Below are 26,865 nucleotides of genomic sequence, written 5' to 3'. Positions count from 1 at the left end.
AGCTGCCTCCGAAGTCCCACAGGCTAACCAAGCCCGATAGGACTCCTTCTTCAGCCTGGTGGCTCCCTTCACCTCTGGTGTCCAGCGTTCAGTTCGGGGATTACCACCACGACAGGCACCAACCAGCTTGCAGCCGCAGCTCATTGCAGCAGCTTCGGCAATGGAGATGCTGAACATGGTCCATTCGGACTCAATGTCCTCAGTCTCCCTCAGAATGTTGTTGAAGCTGTGCCGGAGGTATGCGTTGAAGATCTCGTGGACTGGGGCCTCTGCTAGGCATTCCCAGCGCACGCTCACTATACGTTTAGGTGCATCGGGTCTTTCCAGCGTCCTCCCCCGCCACCTGATCCAACTCACCACTAGGTGATGATCAGTTGACAGCTCAGCCCCTCTCTTTACCCAAGTGTCGAGAACATATGGTAGCAGGTCTGGTGATACAATTACAAAATCAATCATCAACCTGCGGCCTAGAGCGTGCACTTATGGACACTCTTATGTTCGAACAAGGTGCTCGTTATGGCCAAACTGTGATTTGCACAGAAGTCCAATTACAAATTGCACCACTCGAGTTCAGATTAGGGAGGCCATTCCTCCCTATCACTCCCCTCCAGGTCTCACTGTCATTATCCACGTGAGCATTGAAGTCTCCCAGTAGGACAACAGTCTCCAGGCGGAGCACCTCCCAACATCCCACCCAGGGACTGTAAAAAGGCTGGGTACTCTGAACTGCCACTCGGCGTATGAGCACAGATGACAGTCAGGAGCCATTCCCCAACCTGAAGGCGAAGGGAACAAACCCTCTCATATACTGGGAAGAACCCCAACGTACAGGTAGCAAGCTGAGGGGATATTAAAATACCAGCAGCCCACCCCCCTCTCACCAGGGGCAACTCCAGACTGAGACAGAGTCCAGCCCCTCTCCAGTCCAGCCCCTCTTTTTTATTTATTTATATTTATTTACATGTTTTTAATTTATTTATATTTTGTTTTTATTTCTTTCAATAAATAAAAATAAAATGTCATTTCCTATTAAAACTACAAACACATCAAAATCAGAGCATAGTCTTTATAGCACAATATTTGCTTGAGTGATGTTAAAATGCTCAACTTATTTAATTTGCTTTAACAATTTTGGGTGTAACCCACCTAAAATTGCCTCGTGAAAATAAACTGCTGTTCCCAAAGAATGTCAGCTAGGTGGCACTATGAGATTGTTTAGTACTTGTGAACTAGAGGTGATATATATAGAAAAGGAGAACAACGCTAAGGCTACGTATAGTGGTCAAAGCAAATCACTAAGAGTTCTGTTTCAAACATTCGTTTTGGTGTCTCACTATGGGGAAGGCTCTCTCAGCATTATCCTCAGAAGCCTCTATATAATTACTCCAGCCAGCATTGGCTGGCAGTCGTGACGCTTGCGTCAGGGAGGGGCCACCCTCCTCCCTATAAAAGGGTGTGATGCAGCGTCACCCATGATTCAATTTCAATTTCCTCTTCTCGCTTCTTAGAAACCTCATCTCCCCTGACTGTGAACATGAGTGGTAGCTTAACTGTCCACGCGAGCAAGCTAACACCTTGGTCACCGGGCGCTAGCACGGTTCACGTTTTGAGTCGCCTGCTCTTCACCACAGAGCCAGGTCGGAGAGTGTGTTAGATGCCACCTAGCACAACAGCTAGCTGACCAAACTAACTGTCTTTGCTACACACAGTCACCAAGCCAAGTAGCACAAGCGCTAGCTGTCACACTAGCTAGGTCATACTAGCTCACCATAGCTACCCACCCGAGAGAAGAAAAAAAGATCAGCGTTAGCTGTCCAGCCATGCCAAGCTAGCTACACCAAGCTTCCTTAATATGGCAGACTGCAAACCGCTGCCAAGAATTTGCCCCTGTGGTTGCAAAATCTCAGGTTCAGATACACATGACACGTGTGTGTGATGTGCCTCGGGCTGCAACCCGCCCCTCTTTTCCTCGAATGCGTGGACGAGGTCACACGCTGCTGGGCAAAGCCATTTTCATCACCCAACCCTGTGCAGGGAGCGGCGGTGTTTGACTGCGCTGGAATGACAAAGAAGGGCATCTACCAAATTCCCACAGTGGAGAATCTGGTGGCTTCTCATCTCCACCCAAACCAGAAACTTTCCATGTCATCTAGTCCATTCCTGCCCTCCAAGGCCGAATGCCTGCAGTCCTCCCTGGCTGACAAGGCGTATAAATCAGTTGCCACCACTGTGAGGGGATTGAACGCCTCATCGCTCCTGCTAGCCTACTTGGCGGAGCTCCAGGACCAGACTGCTGCTACCCAGATGGTAGCGAGCTGTTGAAAGAGCTGGGCGTTGTTACGGACAAGTGTCTCCGCCTCACTGGAGCAGCAGTACAAGCAGCAGGCAGCACTCTCAGCATCATCATCCTACAGGAGGGGGCAAGATGGCTGAACTTGTAGGGGCTTTCGGACAAATAAAAACGTGACATTCTGGATGAAAGCATCGACCCTGCTGGCCTTTTCGGGACCGCTGTTGCAGGGCGGGTTACGGTCCTGTCCTTTGCACATGCTGGCTCGCAGACTGATCATGTGGAGCAGCATCAATCTGTTGTCACTGAGAGCTACTCACATTCCAGGAGCTCTGAACTTGGGAGCAGACTTAATGTCCAGGGGAAACCCGCAGTACGGGGACTGGACCCTGCACCCACATGTGGTGACCCAAATCTGGACCCGCTTTGGCCAGCCACAGGTCGATCTGTTTGCCTCGAGGGAGAATGCTCAGTGTCCACTGTATTTCTCCCTGAGGGACCAGGAGGCTCCGCTAGGGGTAGACACATTAGCTCACAATTGGCCACATGCTCTGCTTTATGCGTTCACAGGTCTTAATTTCTCCCACTCTAACCAGAGTGAGAGGGCTAACAATGATATTAATCGCCCCAAGGTGGACGAGGTCCCATTGGTTAGCAGAGATTATGCCTCTCTTGTGGAGCGAACCTTGGCCTCTCCTCTCCCTCTCCGACAAGAACTAGTCTTCCAGGCCAGGGGGGAGATTTTTCACCCTCAACCTGAGCGCCTCGCCCTGTGGGCTTGGCCCGTGAGAGGTTGAATCTGAGTACGCCAGGACTCCCCCGGGGTGTTATAGCCACTATTCAGAGTGCTAGAGCCCCCTCCACAAGATCATTGTATGAGAACAAGTGGAGGGTATTTGAGGAATGGTGTGGAAAGTCTCACACTCTCTCCTTTCAGTGCTCTGTGACAACAATTCTCTCCTTTCGCCAGGAACTGTTAGATAAAAGAAAGGGCTTTTCCACAATTAAAGTATATCTAGCAGCCATTTCAGCCTGTCATGTGGGCTTTGTGGATGGTCCAGTGAGCCATCACCCAGTCTGCCGTTTCATGAAAGGGGAACGACGGCTTCACCTGGTGTCTAAACCTCTCGTTCCCACGTGGGATTTATCCCTGGTGCTGATGGCAGTTTCAAAGCCACCATTTGAACCACTAAACCAGGTGGAAATAAAAATCATGTCTTTGAAGAATGCATTGCTCCTGGCTCTCGCATCTGCAAAGCGTATCAGTGATATTCATGCGCTGTCAATACACAAAGAGTGCACCCGATTTACGCGGGATAACTTTAGAGTCACACTCAGGCCAAATCCGGCCTTTGTGCCCAAAAATCCTTATCTCCAATTGTTACGCCCCAGTCTAGGGGTACAGGAACGCAACACAAGTTTGAAAGAATTGCCCCGCCCTGGTCCCCAAAACCATACACAAAGGGAAACCAATTTCTTAGTGAATCGTGATTTATTTTTCTGCACTGCAAAAATGAAGCTCCGGGGTGAACAAAGGCCAAAATAACAAACAAAACAAGCTAAGTCAGGAGGAGGTGTTATCTACAACCCTATGTGAAATCAAATGTCAAACAAAAGACAAGCGCTACACCTAACTCCCTAACTGAAATAAACAGGAGAAAACAGTGCAAGGAAAAACAATAAGGCAGCTCACCCCTTCTGTTGCAGTGCTATTTACAAGGCTATTTACAATGAAAACTAATGTACACACTATGTGCGACTTTTTTGGAGTTTTGTATAAAGTCACAGGCACAAAAGTCTCAGGTTTTGGAGGCCAGGGTCAGGTCTGCTGCTGCTGTCAGTGGCTGCCCCGGGACAACTGCTGGTGAGGGATTTGAATGAAGATCACATGGCCAGGGGACCAATCAGCAGCCGTCAGCTCATCCACTCCGGGACCTGCAAAGACTTAAAGGCACAGACAACAACAGCCACCAAAACAGATTATGGACAGGGCCATAACACCCCCCTTCCCAAGACCAAACATCTCCCCTAAAGATGTTTGGCGCTTAGGGGTTCCGAAAACCACGTGACAGCGCATCTGCCAGTACATTCTCTGTCCCTTTTTTGTGATGGATCTCCAGATTGAAATCTTGTACTAAGAGGGACAATCTCATGAGCCTTTGGTTAGAATTTTGCATTCGGGTCAAAAACACGAGGGGGTTGTGGTCTGTGTAAACAATGACAGGTGCTGAACTGGAACCGACATAGACCTCGAAATGCTGTAGAGCAAGCAATAGAGGGCTTCTTTTTCAATGGTGCTGTATTTCTGTTGGTGGGAGTTGAATTTTTTCGAAAAGTAACCAATTGGGTGATCAACACCCTGCCTATCCTCCTGCAACAGTACCGCACCTGCACCGTTGGCGCTGGCATCCACCTCAAGTTTAAACGGATGTGTGAAAACAGGAGCGGCAAGTACTGGTGTGCTGCAGAGGAGAGCTTTGGCAGACTCAAAAGCATTCTGGCATGTGGGGGACCATACAAATGGTTTTGACACACTTGTGAGACTGGTGAGAGGTGCAACTACATCTGCAAAATTCTTACAGAAGCCACGATAATAGCCGGCCATACCAAGGAACCGGCGAAGCTCACGTCTAGTGCGAGGCACAGGGAAATCTAGGATAGCCTGGATTTTAGCCAGCAGGGGGCGCACCTGTCCCTGACCCACCTGCTTCCCTAGATAAGTCACAGTGGCCTTACCAAAGTCACATTTGGCAAGATTTAGGGTAAGGGATGCCTCTTGTAATCTTTCAAAAATCTCCGTGAGTGTTCCAAGGTGATCTGACCAAGTCTCTGAATAGGCTACAATGTCGTCTAAGTACACTTCACAGTTTGTGACACCACCTAAGACAATGTGCATAAGGCGTTGGAATGTGGCAGGGGCATTTCGAAGGCCAAAAGGCATGACGGTGTATTGGAGGAAGTGGTCAGGAGTGACAAAAGCAGAAATTTCAGATGCATGCGGAGTGAGGGGAACTTGCCAATAACCCTTTAATAAGTCCAGTTTGGTGACAAACTTTGCGGAGCCAACCCTGTCAACACAATCTTCCATGCGGGGAAGAGGGTAGGAGTCGGGTTTGGTCACACTGTTCACTTTTCGAAAATCACTACAAAAACGTGGAGTTTTGTCTTCCTTCGGCACAAGAAGGCATGGGGAACTCCAGGCACTCGAACTAGGGACAGCAAGACCATTTTCCAGCAAGTAGGAAACTTCTTGCTGAAAAAGTGCACGTTTGGTAGGGTTCACACGATAAGCGTGTTGTTTGATCGGAGGGTGGTCACCTACATCTATGTCATGTTCGAGGACAGTAGTGCGAGACGGAGTGTCAGCAAACAGAGATGGGTAAGTATTGATCAGAGAACACACATCGGTCTGGGCAGCCTCATCTAAATGTTTTAGGTGGGAATTCAACTTATCCAATACTTCAGAGTTTCTGAGTCGGGAGCAACCCTCAGCACAAACGAAAGCTAAGCCATCACTTTCTGGGCTATACTGAGACGGGGATGCTGGCACAACTACCGACACGGCAGACAGCGCAGCGGGGGATGAGGAGGAGTTTACACCTGCATCACGAACAAAATAAGGCTTCATCAGATTAACATGACACACACGACGCTTTCTCTTACGGTCTGGGGTACCTATAACATAATCTGTGTCACTCAGTTTCTCTTGGACAGTATAGGGCCCACAGAACTTTGCCTGGAGAGAGGATCCAGGAACGGGTAGGAGAGTCAACACTTTGTCACCCACTTCAAATTTTCTCTGCACGGACTTTTTGTCGAATTTCCTTTTCATTTTTTCCTGAGACGCGGAAAGAGCCTCGCGTGCAATTTCGCATGCTTTATGCAGACGCTCCCTAAAACAACTTACGTAATCTAATACATTCTGCTCGGGGGTAGCTGTGTCGGACAGATATCTCTCTTTAAGCAGCCGCAGGGGACCACGCACTGTGTGTCCAAACACCAGCTCTGCAGGACTGAAACCCGTGGACTCCTGCACACTCTCCCTCACCGCTAGAAGGAGAAGTGGCAGACCTTCGTCCCACTCTCTTCCTGACTCGAGGCAGAACTTCCTCATCATGGCTTTTAAAGTCTGGTGGAAACACTCAAGCGCACCCTGTGATTCGGGGTGATATGCACTGGATTTTTGATGCTTGATGGATAGCGATTTTAAGACCTGAGCGAATATCTTGGACATGAAGTTAGACCCTTGGTCTGTTTGAACTGATTTAGGCAAACCGAAAAGGGAGAAAAAGTTTACTAATGCTCTGACAATGGCTTTGACTTTGATAGTGCGTAACGGAATAGCCTCGGGGAAGCGTGTGGCGGCGCACATTAAAGTCAAGAGGTACTGATGTCCTGACTTGGTTTTTGGAAGCGGACCTACACAATCGATGATTATGTGCTCAAATGGTTCGCCTAAGGCTGGGATTGGATGCAATGGAGCAGGAGGAATAACCTGGTTGGGTTTTCCGCTGACCTGGCAAACGTGGCAAGAGCGGCAATATTTGGTCACATCAGTCTTCAAACCTGGCCAGAAAAAGTGACGCAGAATACGAAGGTAGGTCTTCCTAATTCCTAAATGTCCAGAGAAACTGTCATGTGCTAGGCTGAGTACTTGGTGTCGGAAATTTTGCGGTACAACTGCTTGTTGAAATACGTTCCAGCCAAGATCACTAGAGGAGGGAGGATGCCATTTGCGCATTAACACATCATTTTCAATGCTGTAGACACGGGGATTCTGATCGCTTGAATTTGCGGCAAGTAAACATTTGGCCAAAGTCGGGTCATTCTGTTGCGCATGAATAAAATCTGTTTTGTTTACCTCAAAAGACAGGTCAGGTGTAGCGGGTAGCAGTTTATCAGACACACATTTTTCAGCTTTTTCCACAGGCAGTTCAGCTTTCTCAGGAACAGCTTCAGAACATAGAAAAGAGTCAGACAAGTCAACATCACCATATTTACGCTTGTGGGCGCGTGTGACAACACAGGCAGGAAAAACAGAGGGCAGACTGTCAGCAGCAGGCTCGGAAACAAAATCAAAATCATCGACGGGGTTTTCAATTACTTCAGGGATCGGGAAAACTTTCCCATTGGCTAGATCATTCCCCAGAATCATAGTAACCCCCTGCACGGGCAAGCGAGCGCGCACCCCAACTGTTACCGGGCCCGAAACGAGAGGCGACTGTAGGAAGACTCTGTGCAGCGGAGCTCGTAACACACTCATTTTCACTCCCCACACGAGAGCATCAGCACCACAAAACGAGTTACTTGAGAAAGGCAACGCGCTTTCCAAAATGAGAGACTGGGCAGCCCCAGTGTCGCGCAAAATTACAATCGGCACGCGATCCTCCTCTATTCCAGTCAGTGAGGCGAACCCTTGTGAAATGAATGGTCGGTAACTGCTGTCAAGACTGTCATTTCCTGGTTCATCACTGACGGGATTAGGAGTAGCAACCGATTGAACAAAACCAATGCTTTTTGGCTTTTTCCATGTGTGAGTTTGCTCTTTGCGACGGAGCGACGGACAACTGGCAATGAGATGGCCAGTATCATGGCAATAAAAGCATTCTCAGACAGTCATGGGGACCTGATCAGGGCGCGTTTGACGCTTAGGAGAAACCCTCAAACTCCTCGCAGGTTTCGACAACGGGGCACATTCACGGCGCACAGCTGAAAACGCAACGCGATGGGTCAACACAAACTCATCTGCGAGAACAGCAGCTTTAGACAACGAATCCACCTTTTGCTCATTGATATATACAACAACATTCTCTGGAAGACACGTTTTGAATTCCTCCAGCAGGACCAATTCTCTTAGCTGAGCAAAGTCCTTCACTCTGCTTGCAGCTAACCACTTATCAAACAAGAGAGTCTTCTCCCTGGCAAACTCTACATGTGTTTGGTTGGCAGATTTTTCACACGACCGAAACCTCTGGCGATATGCCTCTGGAACTAGCTCATAAGCCCTTAAAATAGTGGATTTCACAATTTCATAATCCAGGCTGTCATCAATAGACAAGCTCGCACACACTTCCTGTGCTTTCCCCACCAATTTACACTGCAGCAACAAACTCCACACATCCTTGGGCCATTTCAAAGTGGTTGTGATGCGTTCAAAGGCATTAAAGTAAGAGTCAACCTCACTTTCTCGGAAAGGTGGCACTAAAGCAATTTGCCTGCTTGCATCAAATTGGTCAGAGGAGAGTGAATCAGAAGATTTACTCACAACTTTACTCACTGGGGTAGAGGTAACATTGCGCTGCCGGGAAGGATCCAGCTCCATAGCCCTTATGCGGAGATGCATAAGCTCAACTTCTTTGGACTTAGTCGCAAGCTCCACCTCTTTCAGGCGAAGGGCGAGCCCAAGATCCTCCGTAACCAATCCTGTTGATTGTCCGGCTGGGCTAACGTTTGGGATCTGAATGGCAGCAGGAGCCTCCGCCCCTGGCGACACCCGTCCACTGGGAGCTTTTGGGATGGTTGCAGCAGCTTCTGCTCCCGCATCCACCACCAAACCTCCAGTCGCCTCAACCGGCCGAGGTTTCGACTCCACAAAAACCCCCTTATCCACCAGCTGAGCTGTCAGGCACTGCTTAATTTCTGCCTTTTTAGCATGTAAAGGCACACTAACATTAAACAAATCTGCCACCAACAACAAATCCGCCTTTGTGCATCGATCCAACTTATCCACGGTGGGTTGTAGTGCAAAATCATCCACATCAAAAGTCATTGTGACTAGAACACCCCCAATACTACAAGAAAACTGCCAACCAAAAACTGCAGACAACCCACAAAATACAATGAGCAAAAAGAATGGCAAAAGAAAAAAAAAAAAAAAAAAGGACGAGCCCCCACTTTATGTTACGCCCCAGTCTAGGGGTACAGGAACGCAACACAAGTTTGAAAGAATTGCCCCGCCCTGGTCCCCAAAACCATACACAAAGGGAAACCAATTTCTTAGTGAATCGTGATTTATTTTTCTGCACTGCAAAAATGAAGCTCCGGGGTGAACAAAGGCCAAAATAACAAACAAAACAAGCTAAGTCAGGAGGAGGTGTTATCTACAACCCTATGTGAAATCAAATGTCAAACAAAAGACAAGCGCTACACCTAACTCCCTAACTGAAATAAACAGGAGAAAACAGTGCAAGGAAAAACAATAAGGCAGCTCACCCCTTCTGTTGCAGTGCTATTTACAAGGCTATTTACAATGAAAACTAATGTACACACTATGTGCGACTTTTTTGGAGTTTTGTATAAAGTCACAGGCACAAAAGTCTCAGGTTTTGGAGGCCAGGGTCAGGTCTGCTGCTGCTGTCAGTAGCTGCCCCGGGACAACTGCTGGTGAGGGATTTGAATGAAGATCACATGGCCAGGGGACCAATCAGCAGCCGTCAGCTCATCCACTCCGGGACCTGCAAAGACTTAAAGGCACAGACAACAACAGCCACCAAAACAGATTATGGACAGGGCCATAACACCAATGCACACCATTGGAGCTTGAAGCTTTTTGCTCTCCTCCTTTCTCCTACCCTGAACAGGAGCGCCTACATGCTCTCTGTCCAGTTAGGGCTTTATGTACCTATATACAGGGTGGGCCATTTATATGGATACACCGCAATAACATGGGAATGGCTGGTGATATTAAAGTCCTGTTTGTGGCAAATTAGTATATGTGAGGGGGCAAACTCCTCAAGATGGGTGGTGACCATGGTGGCCAATTAGAAGTCGGCCATCTTAGAGATACAACTTTTGTTTTTTCAATAGGAAGAGGGCCATGTGACACATCAAACTTATTGGTAATGTCACAAGAAAAACAATGATGTGCTTGGTTTCAATGTAACTTTATTCTTACAGTTAGTTAGTTTATTTGCTTGTTTTAATCAATTTTAAATCATGCTTTTTATTTGTTCTTGTTTCTAATGTCTCTGTAAAGCACTTTGAATCACCTTGTTGTTGAATTGTGCTATACAAATAAACTTGCCTTGCCTTGCCTTGCCTTACATGCAAAGCTATATGTTGAAGGAAACCGTGACCTAGAACAAGCTGATGGCATAAGATGTAAGTACAACTCCTCCAGTTTCATATGCAAAAAAAATATTGTGCTACTTTACGGGGTTGCAGTTCTACAGGGGTTTAAAAATAGTTACGCATGCCGGTTTTAAACGGTTAAATTTGTATGATGTGGAAATTGTGTTAAGGTTCTTTGATTAATTTTATTATTGATTGCATTAAGCCATTATATACAAAGAGTGAGAGGTATTTGATCATTAGTGGTGATTAATTTGTTTTATACTATTCATGTGAAATGTGTTTACTGCCCCGTGCAGGTTGTTTTTTTTTTTTTTGTTTTTTGTTTTTTTTGAAACTGAAAAAAACACTACCTGGGTAGTACATTAACACACTACACACATACTTCACACACTTGAACTGAAAAGACTGAAAAGAACTTTGAACTCTGAACTTTGGACTATGAAACTGAATACACGGACTGACAAATATGGACTATTGGAACTGTTGTGAACTGTTGAATGACCGTTTATGATTTTGTTTAAATAATGTTAAATGTTCTTTAGCTGTGTGTTATTCGCTCCTTAGTCGATTCCTAGAGAACATAAGCTCAAGATCCTAACTTTCTCTACATGCTATAGTGGTAAAGTATTGTGTGTTACATAGATAAGGACTCCGAATTTCCCCTTGAGATTGAAAATGTGACTAACAAGAATGTAAAATGGCAGACTAGTTGCATTGAAAGGCCAGCACTGCATCATACTCCAGAGCCAGACCCTGTTTTGACTGACTCGAGCGATGGAAATGACATTGACAGTTATTCTGACCACAGTACTACACCCTTGAAAGACAGCAAAGCTAAATTACGACCACAGATGACCCCTTACATCCCAGCCAGTCACCCATTCAGCTAAATCTCAGCCTTGTAGGGTTGTAAAACCAAAGACTACTCCAACCAGACTTCCAGTGGTGACAGACGAAGTAACTAACCCACCAGAGATACAGCGTATAGTAGTGGAACATGTAATCAGAAATAACTCTGTCGCAACACATAGCCAATCCAAATGGTTACGCTCATTCTCAGGCCATGTGTCAAAACCCCCAGGAGAAGTGGATTTTGAAACGTGGTGTTTACATGTTGAACTAATGTTCAGTGGAGGAAAATACTAGAGTCTAACCCATAGGTGTCAAACTCTGGCCCGTGGGCCAAATTTGGCCCGCAGCCTAATTACATTTGGCCCGCGAAGCCATACCAAATTACTATTAAAGCTGGCCTACTGGTATTATACAGCTAATATATATATATATTGTTTAGTATTAAGCTTTGCTTGTTCCATATTCAGTTTTTCAGCAAAACGTGTTTGAGTACATAAGAAAAGATTCATTCTTATATCTGGAGGAATAAATATATTTCAATAAATATTAACGTTAGCCCGCTACTTTGTTTCAGTTTTGAATTTTGGCCCACTGTGTATTTGAGTTTGACACCCCTGGTCTAACCCAAATCCCACTGAGGAGTCCTTCCCCTTAAATCTAACCTCTCTTCTTCCTATCCTGTCCTGCCTCTCATGTGTTACTTTTTAGGATCAAATAAGTTTGATGTTTGGAGGCACACAGTGATGCAATAATAACTCGGCACAAATGCATTAAAGCAAAAGTAGCCTGTTTTGAAAATGTAAAAAGTTGAAACTACAGATAATTGTTTAAAAAGTTAGGGAGTAAAAGTAAAAATTTAGTCAGAAAAATAAATACTAAAGTAAAGAAGAGATACCTGAAAATTGTACTTAAGTGCAGTAAAAATGTAAATAGAATTGTATTAGCTTTTGTGTGCATTTTATTTTTTTATTTTATATGTTTTATACACATTAAGTAACCTGTCAGTACACCATGTGGTTACATTGTCATGATTATGGTTAAATAAGCAGTGTTAAGGGTTCAATATTGAGGAAGGGTACAAGAGGTAATCGACGAATAACCACACTGATCCGGCCGGGTGAAGTCAAACGATGATTTTAATACACGCGTGGGAAGGTCACTCCGTACGCAGACAGCAATTGATCTTCGACTAATCAAAGCATAAGCAGATATTTTATACCATCAGGGCTTGAATTTAATGACGCCCCTTCAACGTCAGATACATTTCATACATGGGTCAGATCAAAACCACAATGACTTTTAACACAGTTTGAAAAGAACATTATCTCTGTCTTCATGGCAGATGTTTCCTGTCAACCTTTTTGACTAGCGCTTCTCCAAAACCGCAGACAATGTTTTGCAGTGAGCTAGCACTTCTGCAAGCCCACAGTTACAAGCAAACATGATATGTCACGATCTCACTTGGCACTCTGTGTAACCTCTCACCTACTAACGCTCACAGTCAAACAGAGGCCACTGTCAAATGTGTCACAGTTTACTAAAACTAAGGATATAATATAAACTGAATAAATGTTTTATTCATGTGGGCGATCGTGGCTCAAGAGTTGGGAGTTCGCCTCGTAATCGGAAGGTTGCCGGTTCGAGCCCCGGCTCGGACAGTCTCGGTCGTTGTGTCCTTGGGCAAGACACTTCACCCGTTGCCTACTGGTGGTGGTCAGAGGGCCCGGTGGCGCCAGTGTCCGGCAGCCTCGCCTCTGTCAGTGCGCCCCAGGGTGGCTGTGGCTACAATGTAGCTTGCCATCACCAGTGTGTGAATGTGTGTGTGAATGGGTGGATGACTGGATGTGTAAAGCGCTTTGGGGTCGTTAGGGACGAGTAAAAGCGCTATATAAATACAGGCCATTTACCAATGTTTTAACCAACTGATACTACTTAAAACTCAATACAAGAATATGAACATATAAAAGATAATAGAAATGACCTGATATAAGTGTTTTGTAAGCATGTATTGCAATTCCTTCTATGTTCTAGTTTCCCTCAGCATGTACCACCTGGACAGTCACACCAGTGAAGCTTAAGACCCTTAATGAACCGAACATCAACTCAAAATAAGCACAGATATGCAATGTGTATAAAATAGCTATAACTGCATCTGGAATACAAGGTTAATATGATAACAGTATCTGTTACATTGTTAAAGCAACGATCATACTGCAGATTATATTGTACTGGTAAAATACTTTTGTTCATCCCCACAGCAGGAAAATCATTTAAAAATACAGATTTTGCTGGTCTTGGTCACTATGTACATGGCAAAAGAATGTTTCATTAAAAAACACAAAGCACTGTGGTTAAACCACAAAATAGCATAATCAAAGGCAAACTGGTAAGATCTTTTTGATTATATTAACTGTGGTAGCCTCTGGTAAGCCATCCTGATATGTATTTATTTTTACAAAGAGAAAATAAACACAGGTAAATTAAGGAAAATAAAGGAAAATCCTCAAAAAAAAATATCATATTTTATTCTTAACTGTAAGGTGCCAGGGAAGTTCCTCTAATTCACAGAATAGGGGTTACAATTTAATGATCTGTGTCTTGCTGTTTTAAAAACAAATGAGAATGGAAAAAAATAAATAAACTGATGAGCAGAGCACTCCCCCTGCTTGCACTGGTGCAGAAACTGTGATAATACAGCAAGATTATTGTCTGTTCCTTGGGGATGCAGACAGTGAATGTACCTTGGTGTCTTATACTGCAAGAAACCCTAGAAACCTATGGCATTTTCTCTCACTTACAACAGTCAATGCACAACAATAGTGGCCAATTTCTGAAGAAACAGGAATGCAGTGGCACTTAATATATTTGTTACATCTAAGAATGCGCTATTACTGAGAATATTAATTAATAAAAAAAATACTTTAAATTTTGCAAATTTGGAAAATCCCCAAATAGCAGAAGTAAGTCTTTTTTTCCTTTTTGAAAAAAAAATAGTGTTTAGTTTTACTTGCTTTCTTTGATTTGAAAGTCACCTAGCCAATAGTCAAGCAAACTACTTTGGTTGGGGAGATAGTGATGTTTTTGATCTTCTCTAGAATTAATTGATAATAATAATTAAGCAAATGTAAATTAAATTATTTATTAACCCTCTGGTCTCGTTTAAAATCACTACCCTTTTAGCTTGTTCGTGGCCAAAAGTGGCCACCTACAGATTAGGTCTGTAATTTTTATTATTTTTGGTTTTTTGCCATTTTTTTTGCATAAAGCTTTTAAGTAACTTCAGTTCTTTCCATAAATGTAAAATAATTATTACTTTTTTATTTTTTAACCCTTTAAATACCATAACAATAATTAAAAGTATCAATGAGTTTTATGCATCTTTGTTTTTTTGTGCAGTGAGAGAAAAACAAAAAAAAATCCCTCTCAGCTTGTTCGTGGCCAAAAATGGCCACCCCCTGTTTACATTTACAAAATGCTATAAAATTCATATATATTAAAACATTTTTCTACTTCCATTGACTTGATTTTTTAAATTAGCACCGCTTCTAGTCATAAAAACCAAAATATAATTCAAATTCTGATATTATACCCTTTGAATACCAGTCAGGTTATGTATTATTATAGTAAAAATAGTAATAAAGTTCACATCTTTTAGCATATAAATAGTGAAACCTAATATGTTTTTTTATCATCATTGCAGGTCAGTAACAGTAACTGTTACAATGATTTATTTTTACTTTATTTATTTATTTATTTATTTATTTATTTATTCTTTCTTTTTTGGGGGGGGGGATGAATGGCCAAAAGCAATGTCACACATGGTGTGTCAGTGGCCAGTGAGGCAATTTAATGACCAAATAATCCCTGCAATCACCAATAAAATGATCAAAATTTATATTCCAGTATCTGTGTGCTTCTGTGTGCATCCTCATTAGCAGCAAGATGTACTAACCACATTAGAGTGGTTTTTGTAGGCACACTTTCTACACCTGGTTCAAGGGGCTGCTGTTCCGTTCCTTTCACGCATCCTTTATTCCCCATCATCGACTGCTGGTTCCTTGTGTGTTGCTGTCAAAAGAAGCATATTCCTCCATTCGTCGTCTGCTGGAGGGTCAGTGGGACCGCTCCAGCCTTCATCGGCTTCGTCTGTCTGGATCAAACTTTTCACTTGGGGTTACATGTTTGATTTTTGGGTGGGGGGAAATGTTACGTTTCGGTGTTGTCAGTGTTTTGTTTTTTGCGTGACTGTCATGTATTTCCTGTTTTACTTTGAAAGTCTGTGTTATCTTAGTGTGTTCGGTTTACGTTTCCTTGTCTCGTCAGGTCTAATTTGCCCCAGCTGTGTTTCCCTCCTGTGGTCCATTCCCTGATTGCTCCTTCTATGTATTTAAGCCTTGTGTTTCAGTATGTCATAGTCGCGATCTCCCCCCGTGTTGTAAATAAATAGTTTGTTGTAAATAGATGTAAATGGGTTTTGTCAATACTTTCGTTTTGAGACACTTTAGTTTTGGGATTTTGGTGGAGAGCCTTAGTGTTTTTCTTCGTGGTTTTATTTACCTTATCTTTGTTTTTCTACGTTGCACCCCGGTTGCCTAGGCCGGGGTGTAACATTTGGCATGTGGGATATTGCTGTGGTAGTTTTGGTGAAGCCAAAGACAGACAACAAAATCTTGAAGGTGTGCCGGTTTTCATCTGAGGAGTTCCTCTGCCTATGTGACCGAAGGAAAGACGTTGTCCTCAGAGCTCCTCCGTCAGTTGGAGTCTGAACCCCATGCCTATTTTACTTCCTGAGAACTTCCAGTGTTTTCATCCAACATGCTATGTATTGCTTTATTCTGGTGTAGGTTTTATCTCCACTTCATCTATAATCCTCCAGTCCTCACACCTTGGCCTCCCGTGCAGGTTTGTAAGGGTGCACAGCAGCTAAAAGACCGCCTTTTGTTATAAAAAAGTCAAAAGTAGATCTCAGGCTGCTAATGCAGGAAACTGCATACAGGGTGACCCCTAGTTTGATACCAGTGGGTACTGGATTGTGGTGCAGTCTCTCTTCAGTAGTGGGACCCACATGGTTTTCCTTTCATGGCGGATCCACTGAGTCGCCGGCTCCTCGGTCTCAGAAAATGCTCCTATGTTCTTTTGGGGGGGGGGGGCATGGAGATGCCCCCCCCATGCCCCCCAACCCCAATCCTCCCCCAAAGAAGAGGATTCGGGCACTGGCTAGAACTCAACATCAGTGGTGATGCAGTCAGCCTCTTTGAAGATTGTCCCCTCATCTTCTGGAGAGGAGGTTTCTTCATCTTGGGCAGATGTATTTTCTTCAAGGACAGAGGACTGCTGCTGTCCTTGCTCTCTGACCAGATCATATAGGCAGTGCTTGAAGCAGTGATGACCTTCTTGCCATATTGCCAGAATAAATGATCTGGAAGCTGTTAGGCTTACTTACAGCAGTAGCTCTGTCTGTACCTGCATAAACGCCAGGACACGTTTACAAACAGTGTTTGTTGTTGTTTGCACTCCAGCTGCAGCTGCAGGTTTGAACTCTGCAAAATGTCCTGTGATTGGGGGTTTTTTTGTTTTTGTTTTTATTTCTAGAGTTGATATTCTGGGTATGGTATCTTTTGATGAAAAATACAAGAGTAAAAGTGCTTTTAACATGTGCTTCAAAGCTAAGTTTGACTGGGAACCTCAAAGCTCAACAGCCTGCATCCACAGAAATTCACTGCAGCCTATGTAATGTTTGAATTTATTCCAGTCTATCTTGCAAATACATGTTTGTACTGCAATGTCATGCATAAACACAAACTATTAGATCCTTAACTCATTCACTGCCATTGACGTCTATAGCCGTCAATTGCAGTGAATGAGTCAATGGGTTTAACTCATTCACTGCCAATGGCTGGCAGTGAATGAGTTAAGATCAAACCTATGTCAAAATTGTTTCATTATTTTGGTCCATTTCCCCCATTTTGCCAGAGCTGTGAGCGACAGTCGTTTGGGCAGCAAACTTTAGTGTGTGTGAATTTAAACTTTGTGTAACTTTGATTTTCTTTCTTTTATTGTGAGCAAAGGTGTGCCTTTACAGTGGTAGTTAGTTCATCACAGTGGAAGCAGGTAGGGGTTCTCTGCCATTTTTGTTTCGATCATTTTCTCCTGTTTTTGGCTAGACAGGGAGCTCAGCCATTGTATTTTGTTTTTGGCTAGAGAGTTCTTGGTTTGATTTTTAGTTAAAGGGGGTGTTTTGTTTGTTGTTTTGGCCTGAAGACTCTGAAGATAAGCGCTTTGCTGTGTTCATTTTTAATTCAGTAGTTTTCTGCAATAAATCATGTTTAATGACATGATTCATGCCCCCCCCCCTCCAGTCAGCACTTCGTTTTTAAGTGGGGCATATTTTTGAAGTATTTTCTAAGTCTAAAAAATACAATATAAGCATTGATCTACTTAAATGGTAAAATGGTAAATGGCCTGCATTTGTATAGCGCTTTACAGTGGGAACTAAAAACTCCTTTGCTTTGGCAAAACGGAAAGTTTTAAGCCTAATCTTAAAAGTAGAGATAGTGTCTGTCTCCCGAATCCAAACTGGAAGCTGGTTCCACAGAAGAGGGGCCTGAAAACTGAAGGCTCTCCTTCCCATTCTACTTTTAAATACTCTAGGAACAACAAGTAAGCCTGCAGTGTAAGAGTGGAGTGCTCTTATAGGGTGATAAGGTACTAAGGTCATTAAGATAAGATGGGGCCTGATTATTTAAGACCTTGTATGTGAGGAGCAGGATTTTGAATTCAATTCTGTATTTACCAGGGAGTCAATGAAGGAAAACCAATACAGGAGAAATATGCTCTCTCTTTCTAGTCCCTGTCAGGACTCTTGCATCAGCATTTTGGATTAACTGAAGGCTTTTCAGGGAGTTTTTAGGACATCCTGATAATAATGAATTACAGTAGCCCAGCCTAGAAGTAATAAATGCATGAACTAGTTTTTCAGCGTCACTCTGAAACAGGGTGTTTCTAATTTTAGAGATGCTGCACAAATGGAAGAAAGCAGTCTTACATATTTGTTTAATATGTGCATTGAAGGACATGTCTTGGTCAAAAATCACTCCAAGGTTCCTCACAGTGTTACTGGAGGCCGAGGCAATGCCATCCAGCGTAAGAATCTGGTTAAATACCATATTTCTCCTGTGAGCACTAAGTGACCAGCACAGCTATATCCAGTAAACTACATATTATAGTTCACATTTTGGTGTTCCTGACATTAAAACTCACTTGCGTACAAACACAGAGTGCACATTACAAGAAAAGGTCTAAAATGTGACTTTATCTGAACGTAAAAAAAAAACAAAACAAGTTACAGAAATATCTATATTTTGACTGGAGACTGGAGTTGAAGAGAAGAGCGTCAAATGTTGGAGTGCTTCTTGGTTATATGAAAAATGGTATGTAATGTTATTGGTGGTAGAAACTAATACACCTTTTTATGTGTACATTTATAAATACCAGGAACTTATTGCTTTAGGTTTGAATGTCACCTGCTGCTTTCGGCTTGCATGGTATCTCATAACCAACTCCCATGAGCTCCACCTCATCTGCAAGTTTTGGAAATATGCCACTCTTGCTTACCAAACAGGATAACTGGTAAAGTCCCTTTGTGCATATTTAAGGCTGGTATTTATTTGCCTTTGTTTTTCTTAGCAGTAGATGTGTTCAGTTTTATTTTTGTTTCCTGTTCGTGAGGCTTTCGTGTGAAATTAAAAAAGAAGATTGGTAGTCACTTGTCTGACTGCATTCCTGGGCATCTGGGTTTATTGTAGGTTCTTCCTTCTACTTCTCCATGCTATGAAACTCTGTCATCGTTACTGTAATCCAATTATTTTCTCGCTAGTGAGCTAATCAGCATCTGTGTGATTCAAATCTCAGTTTTCTCCTCTCGTCATTTCTAGGGATGGGTATTGTTTAGGTTTTATCCGATACCAGTACCAAACCGATACTTTTGAAACGGTGCCGGTGCTTAAACGGTGCTCGAACCGGTGCTTAAAGAATGGAGAACACAAAATTGGTCCAAAAACCTCATGTTCAGCTGTTTTGTTTTTTTTTTGTTTTTTTTTTGTAAAAAGATAACAATGTTAGCCTTTTCTGTAGCTATAGGGGATTTATGGCATCACTCTTGGTTGGAAGCAGTGCCTAAACAATGGGGGAAAAAAACCTCTCATGTTTAGCTGTTTTCCACTTTTTCTTTGGTCATTTTAGCCTTTTTTGCCAGGGTGAAGGGAGTATCTGCCATCAAACAAGAAGACAGCCGCATGTAACTACGACGGTGTTTGCTAGTTCACTTTACATGCATTAATTTAATAACGTGGTTAGCCCACTCAACGTAAATTACACACGAACAACACTAAGCTACTCAAGCAGAGAAGAACGGCTGGTGCTGCCATCATCATCTGTCATCATTTCTGCACTGCAGGGCATTTCTGCATTTCTACACTGGCAGGGCTAGGGGCCAGGACTCTACTCTTCGGGTTCTTGGGGGATGTCCAAGAACCCGCTCCAGGTCCAATAACAGGCACCACACCCACACTCGGTGCTCGGTCTTGCAGCAAGCTATCAAATACCATGCATTTCTTGGCTTTAAAACGTTATGCCTCGCCAGGTGTTTCATCAGATTCGAGGCGTTACCTCCTTTGCACAGTGTCACCTTAAAGCACTTGTTGCAGGCTGCTGAGTTTGCAGCTTTTGCTGTGAAGTACAGGCAGACTTTTGACCGCTTCGCCTTGGGCATTTTTAATCTGTAGCTCTGCTCTAAAACAACATACATACCTGGGCCCACCCACTATCCTCCGAAACGTAAAATGACTGGCTAGTATCCAAAGTGTTTGACATCTCAGGAAAAAAAAGCACCGAAATAAAGCACCAAAATGTGCGCTGCTTTTCTGTCTGGTTACTACCGTTTATGTCAGAACCGGTGCCATAATGGCACCGGATACCGGTACCTATCCCTAAGAACGAGTCTGACTTATTACCGGCTATAGGAACCAAGCTCTTGCAACAGTTGTATAGGGATCGAATGGCCCGTTGCAATGGGCCAGACACCCCATACTCTTGTAGCACCTCCCACAGGACACCCCGAGCGACACGGTCGAATACCTTCTCCAAGTCAACCAAACACATGTAGACTGGTTAGGCAAACTCCCATGCGCCCTCAACTATCCTTGAGAGGATAAAGAGCTGCTCCAGTGTTCCGTGACCAGGACGAAAACCGCATTGTTCCTCCTGTATCTAAGGTTTGACTAACGGACAAACTCTCCTTTCCAGCACCCTGGCATAGACTTTCCCAGGGAGGCTGAGGAGTGTGATCCCCCTGTAGTTGGCACACACCCTCCGTTCGCCTTTCTTAAAAATGGGGACTGCCAGTCAAGGGGTTCCGCCCCTGATCTCCACGCAACATTGCAGAGGCATGTCAGCCAGGACAGCCCTACAACATCCAGAGCCTTCAGGAACTTGGGGCGGACCTCATCCACACTAGGGGCTCTGCCATCAAGGAGTTGTTTAACTGCCTCAGTGACCTCACCCCCAGAAATTGGCGGATCATCCCCTTCATCCCCAAACTCTACTTCCTCCTCGGAAGACATGTCAGTGGGATTAAGGAGGTCCTCGAAGTATTCCGTCCACTGCCCAACAATTCTCTCAGTCGACGTCAACAGCGCTCTGCCAGCACTATACACAGTACAGGAAGAGCACCGCTTTCCCCTCCTGAGTTTGCCAGAATCTCTTCAAGGAAACTCCACCCACACTCGAGTTTTTGCTTCAGCCACTGTCCAAGCCGCATCCTGCTTGGCCTGTTGGTACCTGTCAGCTGCCTCCGAAGTCCCACAGGCTAACCAAGCCCGATAGGACTTCTTCTTCAGCCTGGTGGCTCCCTTCACCTCTGGTGTCCAGCATTCAGTTCGGGGATTACCACCACGACAGGCAGCCGTAGCTCATTGCAGCAGCTTCGGCAATGGAGATGCTGAACATGGTCCATTCGGACTCAATGTCCTCAGTCTCCCTCAGAATGTTGTTGAAGCTGTGCCGGAGGTATGCGTTGAAGATCTCGTGGACTGGGGCCTCTGCTAGGCATTCCCAGCGCATGCTCACTATACGTTTATGTGCATCGGGTCTGTCCAGCGTCCTCCCCCGCCACCTGATCCAACTCACCACTAGGTGATGATCAGTTGACAGCTCAGCCCCTCTCTTTACCCAAGTGTCGAGAACATATGGTAGCAGGTCTGGTGATACAATTACAAAATCAATCATCAACCTGCGGCCTAGAGCGTGCACTTATGGACACTCTTATGTTCGAACAAGGTGCTTGTTATGGCCAAACTGTGATTTGCACAGAAGTCCAATTACAAATTGCACCACTCGAGTTCAGATTAGGGAGGCCATTCCTCCCGATCACGCCCCTCCAGGTCTCACTGTCATTACCCACGTGAGCATTGAAGTCTCCCAGTAGGACAACAGAGTCTCCAGGCGGAGCACCTCCCAACATCCCACCCAGGGACTGTAAAAAGGCTGGGTACTCTGAACTGCCACTCGGCGTATGAGCGCAGATGACAGTCAGGAGCCATTCCCCAACCTGAAGGCGAAGGGAACAAACCCTCTCATATACTGGGAAGAACCCCAACGTACAGGTAGCAAGCTGAGGGGATATTAAAATACCAGCAGCCCACCCCCCTCTCACCAGGGGCAACTCCAGACTGAGACAGAGTCCAGCCCCTCTCCAGTCCAGCCCCTCTTTTTTATTTTTATTTATTTATATTTATTTACATGTTTTTAATTTATTTATATTTTGTTTTTATTTCTTTCAATAAATAAAAATAAAATGTCATTTCCTATTAAAACTACAAACACATCAAAATCAGAGCATAGTCTTTATAGCACAATATTTGCTTGAGTGATGTTAAAATGCTCAACTTATTTAATTTGCTTTAACAATTTTGGGTGTAACCCACCTAAAATTGCCTTGTGAAAATTAACTGCTGTTCCCAAAGAATGTCAGCTAGGTCTGGTAATCAATAGGTAACTTCACATCTGAGCAGACAAGTATCACATGTGGAGTTCCCCAAGGTTCCATCTTGGGACCCCTTCTGTTTAACATCTACATGCTCCCACTGGCACAGATTATAAACAACAACAAAATAAACTATCACAGCTATGCAGATGACACACAAATATATATCACAATGTCACCAGGAGACCGAGGCCCTGTACAGGCTCTTGGTAAATGCATTGAGGAAATCAATGACTGGTTGTGCCACAATTTTCTCCAGCTAAACAAAAACAAAACTGAGGTAATAGTCTTTGGCGCCAAAGAAAAACGATTACAGGTCACCAGAGAACTTCAATCTATACATCTAAAAACCACAAACCAGGCGAGAAATTTGGGTGTAGTGATGGATGCAGACCTAAACTTAGAAAAACACATTAAGACAATAACAAAGTCAGCTTACTATCACCTCAAGAATATATCAAGGATAAAAGATCTGGTGTCTCAACAGGACATGGAAAAACTAGTCCATGCATTCATCTTTAGTAGGCTTGATTACTGTAACAGCATCTTTACAGGTCTACCTAAAAAATCAGTCAGACAACTACAGCTCATTCAGAACTCTGCTGCTCGAGTCCTCACTAAGACCAAAAAAGTGGACCACATCAGTCCAGCTCTGAGGTCCTTACACTGGGTGCCTGTCCGTCAGAGGATAGACTTTAAAGTTCTGATGCTGGCCTATAAAGCTCTGAATGGTTTAGGACCAAAATACATCAATGACCTCCTGACCCAGTATGAACCATCCAGATCCCTCAGGTCATCTGGATCCGGTCTTTTATCAGTTCCCAGAGTCAGAACCAGACACGGAGAAGCTGCATTCAGCTTTTATGCTCCTTATATCTGGAACAAACTCCCAGAAAGCCTCAGATCAGCTGAAACACTCAGTTTATTTAAATCCAGGTTGAAGACTCACCTGTTCTCAGCTGCATTTGAATAAAGCACCAAATCCACACTTTAAGCTTAAATTTCAAAACTTACATTTAACTACTGATTTTATCTACTGTTCTGATTTTATCTGTTTTGATTTTATATACTGTTGTTTGTTTGTTTGTTTGTTAATTAGTTAGTTAGTTTATTTGCTTGTTTTAATCAATTTTAAATCATGCTTTTTATTTGTTCTTGTTTCTAATGTCTCTGTAAAGCACTTTGAATCACCTTGTTGTTGAATTGTGCTATACAAATAAACTTGCCTTGCCTTGCCTTGCCTAGGTGGTACTATGAGATTGTTTAGTACTTGTGAACTAGAGGTGATATATAGAGAAGGAGAACAATGCTAAGGCTACGTATGGTGGTCAAAGCAAATCACTGAGAGTTCTCTTTCAAACATTCGTTTTGGTGTCTCACTATGGGGAAGGCTCTCTCAGCATTATCCTCAGAAGCCTCTATATCATTACTCCAGCCAGCATTGGCTGGCAGTCGTGACGCTTGCGTCAGGGAGGGGCCACCCTCCTCCCTATAAAAGGGTGTGATGCAGCGTCACCCATGATTCAATTTCAATTTCCTCTTCTCGCTTCTTAGAAACCTCATCTCCCCTGACTGTGAACATGAGTGGTAGCTTAACTGTCCACGCGAGCAAGCTAACACCTTGGTCACCGGGCGCTAGCACGGTTCACGTTTTGAGTCGCCTGCTCTTCACCACAGAGCCAGGTCGGAGAGTGTGTTAGATGCCACCTAGCACAACAGCTAGCTGACCAAACTAACTGTCTTTGCTACACACAGTCACCAAGCCAAGTAGCACAAGCGCTAGCTGTCACACTAGCTAGGTCATACTAGCTCACCATAGCTACCCACCCGAGAGAAGAAAAAAAGATCAGCGTTAGCTGTCCAGCCATGCCAAGCTAGCTACACCAAGCTTCCTTAATATGGCAGACTGCAAACCGCTGCCAAGAATTTGCCCCTGTGGTTGCAAAATCTCAGGTTCAGATACACATGACACGTGTGTGATGTGCCTCGGACTGCAATCCGCCCCTCTTTTCCTCGAATGCGTGGACGAGGTCACACGCTGCTGGGCAAAGCCATTTTCATCACCCAACCCTGTGCAGGGAGCGGCGGTGTTTGACTGCGCTGGAATGACAGAGAAGGGCATCTACCAAATTCCCACAGTGGAGAATCTGGTGGCTTCTCATCTCCACCCAAACCAGAAACTTTCCATGTCATCTAGTCCATTCCTGCCCTCCAAGGCCGAATGCCTGCAGTCCTCCCTGGCTGACAAGGCATATAAATCAGTTGCCACCACTGTGAGGGGATTGAATGCCTCATCGCTCCTGCTAGCCTACTTGGCGGAGCTCCAGGACCAGACTGCTGCTACCCAGATGGTAGCGAGCTGTTGAAAGAGCTGGGCGTTGTTACGGACAAGTGTCTCCGCCTCACTGGAGCAGCAGTACAAGCAGCAGGCAGAGCTCTCAGCATCATCATCCTACAGGAGGGGGCAAGATGGCTGAACTTGTAGGGGCTTTCGGACAAATAAAAACGTGACATTCTGGATGAAAGCATCGACCCTGCTGGCCTTTTCGGGACCGCCGTTGCAGGGCGGGTTACGGTCCTGTCCTTTGCACATGCTGGCTCGCAGACTGATCATGTGGAGCAGCATCAATCTGTTGTCACTGAGAGCTACTCACATTCCAGGAGCTCTGAACTTGGGAGCAGACTTAATGTCCAGGGGAAACCCGCAGTACGGGGACTGGACCCTGCACCCACATGTGGTGACCCAAATCTGGACCCGCTTTGGCCAGCCACAGGTCGATCTGTTTGCCTCGAGGGAGAATGCTCAGTGTCCACTGTATTTCTCCCTGAGGGACCAGGAGGCTCCGCTAGGGGTAGACACATTAGCTCACAATTGGCCACATGCTCTGCTTTATGCGTTCACAGGTCTTAATTTCTCCCACTCTAACCAGAGTGAGAGGGCTAACAATGATATTAATCGCCCCAAGGTGGACGAGGTCCCATTGGTTAGCAGAGATTATGCCTCTCTTGTGGAGCGAACCTTGGCCTCTCCTCTCCCTCTCCGACAAGAACTAGTCTTCCAGGCCAGGGGGGAGATTTTTCACCCTCAACCTGAGCGCCTCGCCCTGTGGGCTTGGCCCGTGAGAGGTTGAATCTGAGTACGGCAGGACTCCCCCGGGTGTTATAGCCACTATTCAGAGTGCTAGAGCCCCCTCCACAAGATCATTGTATGAGAACAAGTGGAGGGTATTTGAGGAATGGTGTGGAAAGTCTCACACTCTCTCCTTTCAGTGCTCTGTGACAACAATTCTCTCCTTTCGCCAGGAACTGTTAGATAAAAGAAAGGGCTTTTCCACAATTAAAGTATATCTAGCAGCCAATTCAGCCTGCCATGTGGGCTTTGTGGATGGTCCAGTGAGCCATCACCCAGTCTGCCGTTTCATGAAAGGGGAACGACGGCTTCACCTGGTGTCTAAACCTCTCGTTACCACGTGGGATTTATCCCTGGTGCTGATGGCAGTTTCAAAGCCACCATTTGAACCACTAAACCAGGTGGAAATAAAAATCATGTCTTTGAAGAATGCATTGCTCCTGGCTCTCGCATCTGCAAAGCGTATCAGTGATATTCATGCGCTGTCAATACACAAAGAGTGCACCCGATTTACGCGGGATAACTTTAGAGTCACACTCAGGCCAAATCCAGCCTTTGTGCCCAAAAATCCTTATCTCCAATGCACACCATTGGAGCTTGAAGCTTTTTGCTCTCCTCCTTTCTCCTACCCTGAACAGGAGCGCCTACATGCTCTCTGTCCAGTTAGGGCTTTATGTACCTATATACAGGGTGGGCCATTTATATGGATACACCGCAATAACATGGGAATGGCTGGTGATATTAAAGTCCTGTTTGTGGCAAATTAGTATATGTGAGGGGGCAAACTCCTCAAGATGGGTGGTGACCATGGTGGCCAATTAGAAGTCGGCCATCTTAGAGATACAACTTTTGTTTTTTCAATAGGAAGAGGGCCATGTGACACATCAAACTTATTGGTAATGTCACAAGAAAAACAATGATGTGCTTGGTTTCAATGTAACTTTATTCTTACATGCAAAGCTATATGTTGAAGGAAACCGTGACCTAGAACAAGCTGATGGCATAAGATGTAAGTACAACTCCTCTAGTTTCATATGCAAAAAAAATATTGTGCTACTTTACGGGGTTGCAGTTCTACAGGGGTTTAAAAATAGTTACGCATGCCGGTTTTAAACGGTTAAATTTGTATGATGTGGAAATTGTTTTAAGGTTCTTTGATTAATTTTATTATTGATTGCATTAAGCCATTATATACAAAGAGTGAGAGGTATTTGATCATTAGTGGTGATTAATTTGTTTTATACTATTCATGTGAAATGTGTTTACTGCCCCGTGCAGGTTGTTTTTTTTTTTTTTGAAACTGAAATCCAGGATTCAGGATCCCCAACTGCAATGCAGGAAGGTTTCCAGCCTACTTAGAAGTGACAACTGCTTTACTTCTTGACAGATAAGCTTATGAGCTCTCAAAACAATACACTACCTGGGTAGTACATTAACCCTTTAGAACCGGTAGGAGCGGACACGCTCCATTTTGCGTAA

General features: G+C 44.4%; 1 protein-coding gene across 1 annotated transcript in view; it reads right to left on the bottom strand.

Moving 5' to 3' along the window:
- LOC308384453 (major histocompatibility complex class I-related gene protein-like) overlaps positions 1-26,865 on the bottom strand; it is a gene marked incomplete at both ends in the record, with an annotated part of 92,542 nt that overhangs the window by 50,829 nt on the left and 14,848 nt on the right. Inside the window, one exon of the mRNA XM_080863020.1 lies at positions 23,206-23,215. Within this exon, the coding sequence (XP_080719146.1) occupies positions 23,206-23,215 (10 nt within the window). The remainder of the gene's footprint in view (positions 1-23,205; positions 23,216-26,865) is intronic.

This window comes from Rhamphochromis sp. 'chilingali' (assembly GCF_963969265.1).
Source record: "Rhamphochromis sp. 'chilingali' genome assembly, chromosome: 17".
Taxonomy (NCBI): Eukaryota; Metazoa; Chordata; class Actinopteri; order Cichliformes; family Cichlidae; genus Rhamphochromis; species Rhamphochromis sp. 'chilingali'.
This window is presented reverse-complemented; position numbering and strand designations above follow the sequence as displayed.